Below are 13,492 nucleotides of genomic sequence, written 5' to 3' on the forward strand. Positions count from 1 at the left end.
AGAATATGAACATGCCCTTCACACCTTCCATACTAGGATGTCTTTTTTTCTTAATCTTATTGAATATTTTGCAAACAACTCCTCACACACGCTCCTGCCTGATGTTGGCCATATTTAAGTGTCAATTTGTTGAGTGTTTCTAAACCTGAATTTTTGTCACTGATTGACCACATTTGTTCAGCAAAAGAGCATCACAAATCCAAGGATGAGTATTTCAGGAGACACTCCTAGGGGTGGAGTTTAGAGATGAAAAACAGGGACTACAACTAAACTTCCTGATCTCTCATCTTCCAGCTACAAAATACCTTGACATCTTTAGTCTTCTTTACTCATGACAAGATGTTCTTTTTAACAGCTTTAACTGCAACAAAAATTCAGAGAAATAGAGTAGGATTTGAACAAGTTCTGATTTCCTTGGAAATTTAGGACTGTCCCAGGGAAAGGAATATGACTTAATTTACATAAGCCAGAATACAATGAAAACCGCATTGCTTGAATCTTGTTTAATTGCTTCTGGTGCATTCCAAAAGGGATTGTGAATTGAAATAGGTCATAAAGGGCCTAATATAGAAAGATATGAATGTTACTCCCTGCTGAGTGAGCTTAAAAATGAAATAGAGAATTCTACTCCTTTTCTAATTGATTGATGTAAAAGAGAGGAAGCAGTGCAAATACACATACACACAAACATTACGGATAAAGAAACTTGCGTTTGAGACCCAGATTCACCATTTATTGACAAGGTGAAACTACTATTTCATCTTTCTAAGCCACAATTTTAACTTTAAAACAAGCAGTTTAGCAAAACCTACTGCAAGTGCTTTACAGTGAGGTGGTCATAGAAGTGGTTTGTAAAATGTAATGAACTACAAAGATACTATATAGTCATTGTAACCACTCTTTTTTTTTTTTTTTTTTTGCTATTTCTTGGGCCGCTCCTGCGGCATATGGAGGTTCCCAGGCTAGGGGCTGAATCGGAGCTGCAGCCACCGGCCTACGCCAGAGCCACAGCAACGCGGGATCCGAGGCGCGTCTGCGACCTACACCACAGCTCACGGCAACGCCAGATCGTTAACCCACTGAGCAAGGCCAGGGACCAAACCCACAACCTCATGGTTCCTAGTCGGATTCCTTAACCACTGCGCCACGACGGGAACTCCCTGTAACCACTCTTAATGAATGTCACATTCCCTCCTAAATCTTATTCATCATTCCTCATCAAAAACCATACTCGGAGTTCCCGTCGTGGCGCAGTGGTTAACGAATCCGACTAGGAACCATGAGGTCGCGGGTTCGGTCCCTGCCCTTGCTCAGTGGGTTAAGGATCCGGCGTTGCCGTGAGCTGTGGTGTAGGTCGCAGACGCGCCTCGGATCCCGCGTTGCTGTGGCTCTGGCGTAGGCTGGTGGCTACAGCTCCGATTAGACCCCTAGCCTGGGAACCTCCATATGCCGCAGGAGCGGCCCAAGAAATAGCAAAAAGACAAAAAACAAAAAAAAAACAAACTCTTCTCATTCTGGATACTAAAGTCCTCACCAGTCTTTTCCTCCTGATCTTTTCCACGTGAAGCAATCACTTAATTTCAAAAAGATTCTTTTGAGTAATCATGATATTTTCCCATTTATCCAGATACCTTTCTCAACTAAATTATTCTCACGAGAGTAAAGTTTTTTGGCTCTTGCTGGAAAGAAGAAATGATATGCAGTCGTGATGGGGGAAAAAATGAACCCCTGCTTGGAAGAGCTGGAAAGATAATCGGGCAGGCGACATCCTTTTTTAAAAAGAAAATGTAAATAGTAAAATTTAATAAACTATTAACCAAAAAGTTGTGTATGCGGCTGAGGGAGGTCAGGAGGGTAGGAGAAGATGCTGTAAACAAAGAAATAAGATGAAATATATCAACTGCAAGGTATTTGCCCGCTGGAGATCTGCTCAGGGACTCACTTGTTTAGGTGGACTTTGGATAGCCTGGGGAAACTTATAACACCTTCTCAAAACAATGTTGTTAAATACTTAAACCACACTGGATAAGAAGTCAATGACATTAAAATACAGTTGTAAAAATGTATTTATTAAGTATGTCTAATGTGTTTCATTGGTCACATCAAAAAAAGGAGCAACAAGTGTAATGACAAAGGTCAGTTTCAATTACTCAGCCTAATTTCGTAAACTTTATTTCACCAGAATCTGCAATATGTTCAAAGTGATACAAACACATCTGATTGCCACTGTTGAAATTCACGGGTACGGCAAGACCATTGTTGCCTACAGGTATACTTGAAGAAAATGCTTAGCTGCGAAAATAAAGATGCAATTTCCCCTCATCTATATTTACAAGCCCCTAATGATCTGCAGAACTCAAATTTTTGTTAAGATTTGCCAGTAAAAGCAACCTTCCCTGAAATTTAAAAAAAAAAAAAAAATCCCCCAAATCTCAGGCCCAATCAACCCAAATTCCTAGAGCCCATTTATTTTGACCTGGTTAACCCCAGCTCCAAGAACTCTCCAAGCAATATCGTGGTCTTTCCCAAAGCATTTTTTTTTCTCCCTTCCTATTCACCAAGATAGACTGCCAACTGTGGCTCACTGGGTGCAGTCAACATCAGCGGGGGAGAGGATTTGGCAAAGAAAAAGGTAAATCATAACCAGCCAGGGGTGACTTACACTTCTCACTGTCCCTTAGCCTCAGGGTGGTAGCAACAATTATACAGATTTAGGCAGAATAATACGATGAATAATCCCCTGAAATAAGGACAGCATTAAATAAGCCAAAACAACGACAACAACAAAAAATCTAAGCTTTTCTAAGGCTTCGTAATATGCACAAGTTAGGATCTCAACCTCTAATTGGCGCGGTATTTCCTCTCAAAGTCCTGAAGTGTGTTCTGATTGGCTCCCAAATAGCCACTGCAAACCAATGGGAATGGAAATTTTAGAAACATCTAGAAACTAGAACAACCTCTTCCTCAAACTGCACTCTTTCCTAACGTGTCTCGACCTGGGAAACTAGGCAGCAAAGCGCGAGCAAAGGCCAAGACCCGCTCTTCGCAAGCCGGGCTCCAGTTCCTGGTGGGACGAGCGCACCGTCTGCTCAAGGGCAATTGCTCCGAGCGGGTCGGGGCCAGAGCGGCCGTGTACGTGCTGGTGCTACCGGAGGAGCAGACGGACGAGATCCTGGGGCAGGCGGGCCAAGGTGGCTAGCCAGAAGGCGCCGCATCGTCCCGCGCACCCTGCAGCAGGCCATCCCCAACGAGGAGGTCAATAACCTGAGCTGCGTGACCATGGCGCAGGGCGGTGTCCAGCCCAACATCCAACCAACCAAAGTAGAACAAGAGTCACAAGGCCGATGGCAAGAAAAGGGTTGAGAACACTATCCCGTCGCCGAGTATCTTTAGGCTCTTTTCCGAGCCATTTAGCGCTCAAAAGTTCCGCGCGCGCCCCCTGGCGCATTCAGTCTCAGCCAATCACACGAAGGCGGCAAGTTTAAAAAAGAATTCACCGAAAAACATTAGGTTCAGCCCTTTTACCTGAAAGCAGTGGGTGGCTCTGAAAAGAGCCTTTAGGTTTGCAAAGCAGGAGGTCCCGCCACAATTTTACTTCTTCTTGGAGACGGCTTTCTTGGCCTTTGTAGCCTTGGGTTTTGCGGCTTTAGGCTTGGCTGCCTTGGGCTTGGGGGCTTTGGCCTTGGCCGGGCTCTTAGCGGCCTTTTTTGGCTTGGCTGCCTTCGCCTTCTTCGGGCTCTTGGCCACCTTCTTGGCGCCAGCTGCCGCTGCCGGTTTCTTGGCTTTCTTGGGGGTCTTCTTGGCGGTCTTCTTTGGGGTGGCTGCTCCGGTAGCCTTCTTGGGCTTCTTGGCTGCCCCAGCAGACTTCTTAGGCTTAGCTGCTCCCGCTTTCTTAGCTTTGGGCTTGGCTTCCCCGGTGGCCGCCTTCTTGTTGAGCTTGAAGGAGCCCGAAGCGCCAGTGCCTTTAGTCTGCACCAGGGTGCCCTTGCTCACCAAGCTTTTGAGCCCCAGCTTGATCCGGCTGTTGTTCTTTTCCACATCGTAGCCGGCGGCAGCCAGCGCCTTCTTGAGCGCGGCTAGAGACACGCCGTTGCGCTCCTTGGAGGCGGCGACAGCCTTGGTGATGAGCTCGGACACCGGAGGCCCGGACGCTTTGCGTTTCCCAGCAGCTGCGCCCGTCTTCTTCGCCTTTTTCTTTACAGGTGTTTTCTCTGCAGGCGCGGGAGCAGCAGGAGCCACTGGAGCGGTCTCCGACATCTTTCTGACTATCCAGGAAAAGCAAAAAGTACGCTTAAACTATGAGAATGGCGTGTCCCAGGCGCCGCCGGCTGGGGGTTTATATAGAGAGTCGCTGAGTGATGATTGGTTGCCTGCTCGGTGCGCCGCGCTGCTAAGAAGGGCTCCTCAGCTCTGCCGAGTGGCTGTGTTTTTTGCCCCTTAAAAAAGAAGAAAAATATAAGAAGTCTGGGCACGAAATAATTAGGGATTTGGGGGAAATTGATCCGACACGCTTCAGGCTTCATTCCTGCCTTATTTGCTGTACCTGGTTTCAAAACTGGCCCCCTGAAACTTTCCCGATTCCCCCAACTCTCTTTGAAACTTCAGTCAAATCGAGACAACTTTCAGATTTTCCTTAAAATTACTATTTCTCTCTGTTTCCTTTGCAAATCTTTCTTCCAGGGCCTTGTCATGCACATTGTTTTCTTTGCAACCCTATATAAATAAGCTCATTTTTACTCAAATATACAAGGAAAAACGGTTTTTCCGCGGGAGCAATAACACAGCTCTCCTGCAACTTGTTTGCACTAAGCCCTGGGAATTGGCACTGGGGTAGAAAATTCTACGTCCGAGATGGATAACTATTTTAGAAAAGATACTTTTTTTTTGAAAAAAGTATTTCAGTGATCAGTGTATAAACTAGTTTGGTCCCAGTATTTCAGTATTTGAAACATTTTAGGAAGGATGGGGTGTGAGGCTACTCCATTTGTATTCTAGATAAACAGTTCCAAATCAAGTCACCAACCCTCTTTACAAATTAGTATGATGGATTTTTCAGACCTGGAATGTGCATTAAAGATCAATCATGCCATCTACAAAGACTAAAAGTGAATCATGAAGCAACAGAATAGAAATTCTACATCATTTTACCAGCTATGAGCTCAAGAACACTGTAAGATCACATGGGTTGGATTTGTAAAATACTTATACATGCCCTGTCCATAGAATTTTTCTTTTCTAATATTTAGCATAGAATTGTGTACATATTTCCTATATTTCAACATGTTATTTAAAATACAAATTTGACTTACTTTTTTCAATATTGCAAGGAGGGACAGAGAGATTCAGAAAGAAAAAAATTTTAGATCACTTTCTGACTCTTGATAACTCTCCTTGGGGGTTTTACTAACAAAATATGAACCAGGCTGTCATAATCTAAATTAATTGGCTGGATATATTCACCTAAGCATTTGAGCAAATTTTTCATAACAAATATGACTGACTTTACTACTCTATCTCTTTGCAACACACAGGACTAATGGAATAAGGAAAATATTGGACAATTAAGCATAAAATATCCTCCAAAGAATCAAATACTGAAATGAAACCTTATGTTTGTCAAAATAAATAAACAACAAAAGTATTTTGGTGCTATGTTTTTTCTAATAAATACCTCTACATCCAAAAATCTAGTTATTCTGGCCTATATTTAATGGTGATTTGATAATTTTCTCATACAATTCCGAGACAAGAATATTTACTGATGTCATCTTTCCGCACTTAACTAATTCCATAAAAATCACTTGGCTTGTTTTTAAATAGTCATTATTGGCTAGCACTGTCTCTGGGACTTGAGATCATATTATAGACGAAATACATTCACTGCACATAAAGAGGAGAGCTTAGGAGTTCCCTGGTGGCTCCACAGGTGAGGGATCCAAAATTATCACTGTGGCGTGGCCTGGCCCTGGAACTTTTTCAGGCTGCAAATGTGGCCAAAAAAAGGTGGGAGGGGAGCTTGTACGATTGGATCTAGAGCTTTCCAGTTTTCCCAGGACAGGCATTTTATGAGTACCTGGAAGAAGAGGTTCCTTTTCATCTTCAATAGCATCACTGTCAATACAAATGGTAACAAACATTATATACGCCATTTTCCTTTTCAGTCCAGAGCCTAATACTATCTAGAATTCAAGATAAATTAAAACTCAGATTTTTTAAAAGATTACTATTGCCCGTCATTATATAATATCAGGTGTTTTATAATTATTGGAATTCCTCCCTAAGATACATGTACTCAATTTAAGATAGGTGAAAAACTCTTTCTACAGCAGACATCACCATTTCTTTCTTGTGCAGCTATTACTGGTTCCCATGGCTATTTAGGTTCCACATAAGTGAGATGACATTGGGGCTCAGGGCCATTTGCTTAATTGTTTACAGGTAATCTGTGCCCTTCCTGGAGAGCAATAATTGAGATATTATGTTCCCTAAAATGTTCTTCCCCAGATGTTTAGAGAAGAATGAAGCTGTGTTGTGTATAGGTTCTGTTATTGCTTGAGATCCAGGGACTGATGCTCTAACTGTAGGGTGGGCAAGGTTCTTGAAACTTGAGAAGTCTCACCTATTACTTGGTAAACTTGAGAAGTTTCACCTATTACTTGGCACCCCACCAAAAAAGTTGCATTTATTACTTATGAACTCTCTATTTGTTTATGTCCTAAAACAGTGGATTTTCTGCTAGACTAAGACATGAACTATTTTTATTTTTATAGATGAAAAATTACCTAAGAAGACTAAAGTTGCATAAGCGATGGATGTTTCACGACTTCATGTTCTCTCAGTTTTGGTGTCAACCCCCCATCCACCATAGTAAATACCTGTGAAAGATATAGGATGCTGCTTACCAGGGCAGTCCAGAGGGCCTGTACTTAGGTGTTCCAAAATGCCATAAATTTCAAACTTTTAAGGCAAAAAGTGACCATGATGAGTAAATACCAAATCTATTTATTTGCAAATAGAGTACTGTGTGACAATCTAATGTGTTCAGAACAGTAATGAGAAAGCGCACCTATTTTAATTTCTGTCAGACGATCTCAGCTGAAGACACTCTCCCACTTGAAACTACTTTTTAATCACATCTATATAATGTTATTCCCTAAAAAGGACACTACTACTGTCAAACTTCCAATTTCCTCTTTTTTTTTTTTTTTTTTTTTTTTTGCTTTTCGGGGCTGCACCCAAGGCACTTGGAAGTTCCCAGCCAGGGGTCTAATCGGAGCTGCAGCTGCCACCCTACGCCACAGCAATACTGGATCTGGATCTGAGCCACATCTGTGACCCACACCATAGCTCACCGCAACGCCAGATCCCGGATCCACTGAGCAAGGCCAGGTGTCAAACCCACATCCTCATGGATACTAGTCGGATTTGTTTCCACTGCATCACAATGGTAACTCCTCCAAATTTCCTTTTTACTTGTCCTTCTATGTATCTGACTATCTGGTACACCCCAAAGTGTGTACCTGGTAATTCTACTCTACTTTAAAAATACCCCAATCCTCATTCTCAGCTATCTATGACACTCCCTTTCCCAGGCTGGGACTGGAAGTTCTTCAGAAGAAATTCTCTATCATAGTACAGCCCAATAAAACCTACTGCAATGACAGAAATGTTCTGTATCTGTACCTTTCAACAGATAACCATTACACCTGCCCGTGGTCATTGAGCACTTAAAAAGTAGAGTGACTAAAGAAAGTCATTTTTAATTTCACTGAATTTTAATTAATTTAAATTTGAATGAACACATGTGGCTAGCAGCTAACGTGTGAAAGCACAGCTCTCAAAGCATGCTTCTCAGACTTGAATGAGTACACCACCCACCTGGAGATCTTATTTATAATGCCATATCAAAAATTCAGTAGATTTGGGGTTGGGCCCAAAATTCTGAATGTCCATCAAGCTCTCAGGTGATGCTAATGTTGCTGGGATAGGGCTGCTCCAGCCATCACTACCAGAATGAACCTAGGAAACTGCTGGGTAGATATTAAGACCTTTCACCCAGAGTTTACTTCTTGCTCCCTTCTACTAGACTTTGAGTTCGTTAAAAGAATGTGTGTGATCTGTCTTTGTAAACCTGATATTTGTACACCATTCTTGGCATATAGAAGACCCTAAATTATTGAATGAATCAATCAATCAATGATTCTTATTTGATGGCTTTCTCAAAAAGGAGAGTATGGAAGATCACAACGTCTAAATCTACAGGTAACCACACCCAAACAAAATCTCAAATCGCCTGTGACTCAAGGAAATTAATAATCTTCTGACTGCCTAAATAGTGAGTACCAGCAGACAAGGGATTTTTTTTTTTCAATCCCCCCATAGTATATGGAAGGCACTCAATATGAATTTGTGGAATGTAAGTGTTGTCTTTCATCTATTAAAATATCGATTACTCTCATCTGTATGTAGAACATCAATTACCCTTTTTACTGGGACAGCATTTCAGTCTATTAGTGTAATTTTTGTTAATCCTCTTAATTTGCAGACTTTTGTTCATCACGATGAACCCTCAATGCTTTACGGACACAGCTCTGTGGTAGATGACAAGTAATAAGACTGAATCAAAAGGCTTCAGTTCTAACGCCAATAGTGCCACCTATTAGAACAGGATTAGGTCTTCACGCCAGAGTCTTCACCGTCACAATGCAAATAGTGCTTTAAAAATTTGGGAACTAAGAGTGGCAATTCAATTAATGTTGGTTCCCCTTCCTAGAGCTCCCTCCTTATCAGGAATGCTGATATCGGTGTACGTGTAAATGCTCTGTAAAATGGCAAAGTTCATTATCAGCCAAATTTAATAAGTACTGCCAGAGTTTAAGATTTACTCCTGACACTTTTTCAGTATCTTCACATTTAAAAATAATTGTATTCCACTTTCTCTCCCTTTTGTAAACAAGTATAGCGTTACTGCCTCCTTTTTATTAATGATAAAAGGAAGGGACCTGTACAATGTGAATTGAGAAAATCCACAGGCACGTAACTAGAGACCACAAAACCAGCAACTCTGGACCCCAACCAGGAAACAGGAAGAGGCAGACAGTGAGTCACATTTCCCCGCCCCGTTCTCTTGCTAGACAATAGCAGACGCCCAGTAAGACAGAGAAGAGGAGGGGGCAGAGGTCTCGTTCCCGCCCCCGCCGTTTCAGTCTCCAAAAAGGTCCGCAAAACTGCTACATAAGAGGCTGCAGCTGCCGCTGAATCTTTGTAATAGCTTAGTAACATTGTCTAGTCATGTCTGGCCGAGGCAAGGGTGGCAAAGGGCTAGGTAAAGGGGGCGCCAAGCGTCACCGCAAGGTGCTGCGCGACAACATCCAGGGCATCACCAAGCCGGCCATCCGGCGCCTGGCCCGGCGCGGCGGCGTCAAGCGCATCTCCGGCCTCATCTACGAGGAGACCCGCGGGGTGCTGAAGGTGTTCCTGGAGAACGTGATCCGGGACGCCGTCACCTACACCGAGCACGCCAAGCGCAAGACCGTCACCGCCATGGACGTGGTCTACGCGCTCAAGCGCCAGGGACGCACCCTCTACGGCTTCGGCGGTTAAGCTCTTCTCTTGTTTCTGGCTAAGAAGCCCCAGCTTATTAACAAAAGGCCCTTCTCAGGGCCACCCACTTAGTCCCATAAAAGGCTGTTACTAGCACAACCAGGGAGAAAAAGTAAAAGATTCCTAGTTGCTTCTGGCAATGCTAAATTGCAGCTTTCATTTGGTAATGCAGCCATTACTCCTTTGCGGCGTCTTTATCGTTCTCTTGATTCGCAGTCGTCTCAAAATGGCGGCCCCCACATCGTGAAAGCACAGATTAGTAGGAGTTCGCGGTGTAGTTGAATTTATTTCAACCGGAGTAGGTTGCATATAAAATGGCATCCGTTTTCTCACTGAAGCAGGTTTGGATTCATTCTACTCCAGAAATAAAAGACCAGGATGTTCGGATCCAGTAACGAGCTTCCGCGAGAGGGCAGCTGGGTCATTTAATTAGCTTCCCTCCTACAGGAAACAATACAAATAAGTATGGATAGTTGGAACCATAGTTAATAACGTCTATGAGATATTTTAAACTTTTGTCTTGCCCTGAGGATCCGTTGGGACTGTAACTTGCATTGGTTCCCCTTGTCCCCGAAGTCCCACAGGGGCAACCTGGAGGGGCGCGGGTGGATGCTGCACACAGTGCGTGGGCATCACAGCTACGGGATAATTTGGGAGAAATTATGGCTTAAACTGAGTATAATAAGCAAATTTTCTCTTTTAGGGCAGCCATCACCTTTCTTTAAAGCACCTCAACCCTGATAAATGGTGTATTTGGCACACCCAGTAAGAGCCCTCAGGGCCCGTGGCAGATTGCCTCTGCCAATGTTGCTGTTCCAAGGTTACACGATAAGGCTGTAATTGTACTTTGTCTCAAGTTATTGTGCCCTCTGAGTATCTCGTCTATACATTGAAAAAATGAGTGCTGTCAGGAAACAAGAAAGCTTAGTCCTAACCCAGTATGGTTTAAATTAATTAAAAATTTTACCCATTTTAATTTAATCTGTGAACCTATCTTTTCTGTAAGATCTGGGAGAGTTGCCTGGTAGTATACTTGGAGGTGAAGGCGGACAGAACTTGCCACCCTAAAATATGCTATATTGGCCTAAGAGTTATTTTTAGCTAAAGCCACTTGAAAAATTACAGGGGCCAAAGGCACTCTGACTTCCTCTTTTCCTTCTAAAACCAGGAAATGAAACACCTGTATGGAACCTCCCAGTACCAGGAACAAAATAGCATTCTTATCACCAGAGATGGGAAGCTTGAAGCTGAGATAAATTTATGAAAACAAATATTGTTAAGCTAGTCCTTATCTTTTCTGCCATTAATTACTTTTCTACCATTTGTTTCTTTTATACCAGTAATTACCACCAAGCTCCTTTGTCTTGTCACACTTTCATAATTTACTACTCTTTGTCAAATTCAGTGAGTTTATAAGGATTTAAATCTAAATGCTTCTTTGGGATCTTCATATCCTTATGAGGATGCCTGTGTTATGTAAAACTTACATGATTTTATATGCTTTCCACCTGTTAATTTGCCTTATGTCAATTTAATTCTCAGGCCTAGCCAAGAAGGCTCAAAGGATAGCCTTGGCCTTGACTCCCCAAAGGAGACTACCAGGGCAACAAGGTAATCTTTTCCCACCATAACCAGAAATGCTGCATAGAAAGCATTTAGTGTTAACTGTTAGCCAGACATTTGACAGAATTGTGTGAGCCAGAGCTAGACTCCCTGGCTTCAAATCCCAGCTCCATTTCTATGGCCTTGGACTAATTACTCATCCACTCTGGACCTCAGTGTGCTGATGCCTAAAACTGAGGTGATATTAATGTCTTCTCTTGGAGTTGCTTTGAGGAATAAATAAGTTTTAATAAGTACACGATTGTAACTTAAAATGTCTACTCTTGGAGTTGCCGCTGTGGCACAGCAGGATCGGTGGCGTCTTGGGAGTGCTGGATCACAGGATTTGATCCCCCAGACCTGCACAGTGGGTTAAGATCTGGCACTGCCACAGCTGTAGCTTAGGTCATGACTGTAGCTGGGATCTGATTCCTGGCCCAGGAACTCCATATGCTGAGAGTGGTCAAAAATGAAAAAAAACAAAAACAAAAAAAAGTGTCTATTCTTATTATTCCTTTATTAAAATGGTACAGAAAGCCATTTTAAAAAGAATGTACATATATGTATAACTGAGACACTTTACTGTACAGCAGAAATTGGCACAATATTAAGTCAATTATGATTTTTTAAAATATGGTACAGGAGAGAAAACCTGTATTAACAGACTTTTTTTTCCCCAAATGCAGACGTGTATTGCCTGTTTTGAGCCTTTCAAACCTAAAATAAACTTGTACAGAAAAATTTGTTTGGAATCCATTTTCAGAACAGTGGTAAATTTTGTGATGAGCTTCTTTGGACCCAGAAACCAGCTCTCTTCGATAATATTATACCTGAGCAAAAGTGGAATACTTAAGCAGTCATTTCTCATGTTGGCTGCTCTGTGGCATGCACAACACAGGGTCCAGTTACCCTAACTCTATCCCAGAGCTAGAGAAACCATGGAGGGTAGGATTAAGCCTCTGGTGAATGGAAAAGAGCCATGCTATGGAATGATGACTGCTACCAAATTATTGTAGAGCAGAGGGAAAAGTAAACAGAAAACAGAGGGTCCCAATGTGCTGCCTGTCCTTGAGACCTAAGCTGATTCTTCTTGTGCTTGTCCTTCAAGTGGTGGCACTTTGCCAACTATACTGGGAGCAAGAGAACTTATCATGACTTACTAAATTGCTTGATTCAAAAGGTTCCTTCTCTCTTCTCTTACATATTTGAGGATGCCATAGGGTTCTAAAAATAAAATAAAAAATTTATTTCCCCTCTCTGCAGACACAGACGTTTACAGTCATATGTTCAACAACCTCTCACAGTGACACAGATGAGTTTCCAACACGTAGTCACCTGCTTAATTTTTCCCGAAATTTTATTATATATTCAAACGAAAAAGTTGAAAAAATGAGACCTAAGACTTAACCCCTAAGTATTTTAGCATTACACACTAGAATAAAGAAATTCTCCATATAATCCTAATAATATCAAATCTAGAAAAAAAAATTGTACAATTATCTACAGCCAGTCCACATTCAGATGTCCTCAACTCTCTTGGAAATGCCCTTTATAGCTTCATCTATAGAGCCAGGATCCAATCAACACGTGGTATTTTAGTTGCTCTGTTGCTTTACTCTCTTCACTTGGAACAGGCCCCAAACTTCTTTAATTACTTGCTTTTTTTTTTTTTTTTTTTTTCCCTTGGGATGATGTTTTCCTGGCTCTTTCTTCCACTGTACTCTGTAAACAGGGGGTTGAAGCATGGTTAGATTCTAGTTACATCGTTGTCAAGTCTGTATAATTCACAGGAGGCACAATAAATGAAAACTGATTACTTTTAGTGGTACTAACATCACAACAGGGGGCTGTCATTCCACTGTAAAGATACATTTTCCCCTTTGCAAATACACATGTGTGGGACAATTTTGGTAGTCTACATATACTGTTCCCCAACTTCCATCCCAAAAGATTTTCGCATGGCCCATGACAACGATAGGATGAAAACCATGTGCAGCAAATGCATCCTGAATGGCATATGCTAAGGCTTGTTATTTAGCTTCTCCTAGTCTTCTAACAGATCTGACTAGAAATAGTATGATTGGATTATCCTAGCAAGGAATGGGGAGGGAGGGACTAAGACTAGAAGAAAATGCATCCTGATTATAGGAGCAATTTAGCAGGTTAATTCTGTGGTGTCTTGAGACAGCACACATTTCTATATAAACAACCCATGACCCTTCACTTAGAAGCTGTGTGGCCATTTTTTGCCACCAGGTACCTGTTGGTGCTTAAATGCAGTCCTAAC

The 13,492-nt window shown here is 42.2% G+C and overlaps 2 protein-coding genes across 4 annotated transcripts in view; both read right to left on the reverse strand.

Moving 5' to 3' along the window:
- Positions 1-13,492, reverse strand: part of LOC125136314 (histone H4) — a 41,283-nt gene that overhangs the window by 27,221 nt on the left and 570 nt on the right. For 2 of the 3 annotated variants that reach the window (XM_047797036.1, XM_047797037.1), the window contains exon 2: positions 11,848-12,927. The exons of the other annotated variant lie outside the window; for it this stretch is intronic. The gene's annotated coding sequence lies outside the window, so the exon portion shown is untranslated. Of the gene's footprint in view, positions 1-11,847; positions 12,928-13,492 lie in introns of those variants that run through there. 3 annotated transcript variants of the gene reach the window in all.
- LOC125136298 (histone H1.3) lies at positions 2,049-4,330 on the reverse strand. Its single transcript, XM_047797021.1, has one exon. It carries the CDS (start codon positions 4,255-4,257, stop codon positions 3,592-3,594), a length of 666 nt encoding a protein of 221 aa, XP_047652977.1. The 5' UTR covers positions 4,258-4,330; the 3' UTR covers positions 2,049-3,591.

Source organism: Phacochoerus africanus, chromosome 9 (assembly GCF_016906955.1).
Source record: "Phacochoerus africanus isolate WHEZ1 chromosome 9, ROS_Pafr_v1, whole genome shotgun sequence".
NCBI lineage: Eukaryota > Metazoa > Chordata > Mammalia > Artiodactyla > Suidae > Phacochoerus > Phacochoerus africanus.

What these genes read in the sequence shown, in the direction of transcription:
- LOC125136298 (XM_047797021.1), bottom strand. Translation starts at nt 4,257, where the DNA reads ATGTCGGAGACCGCTCCAGTGGCTCCTGCTGCTCCCGCGCCTGCAGAG.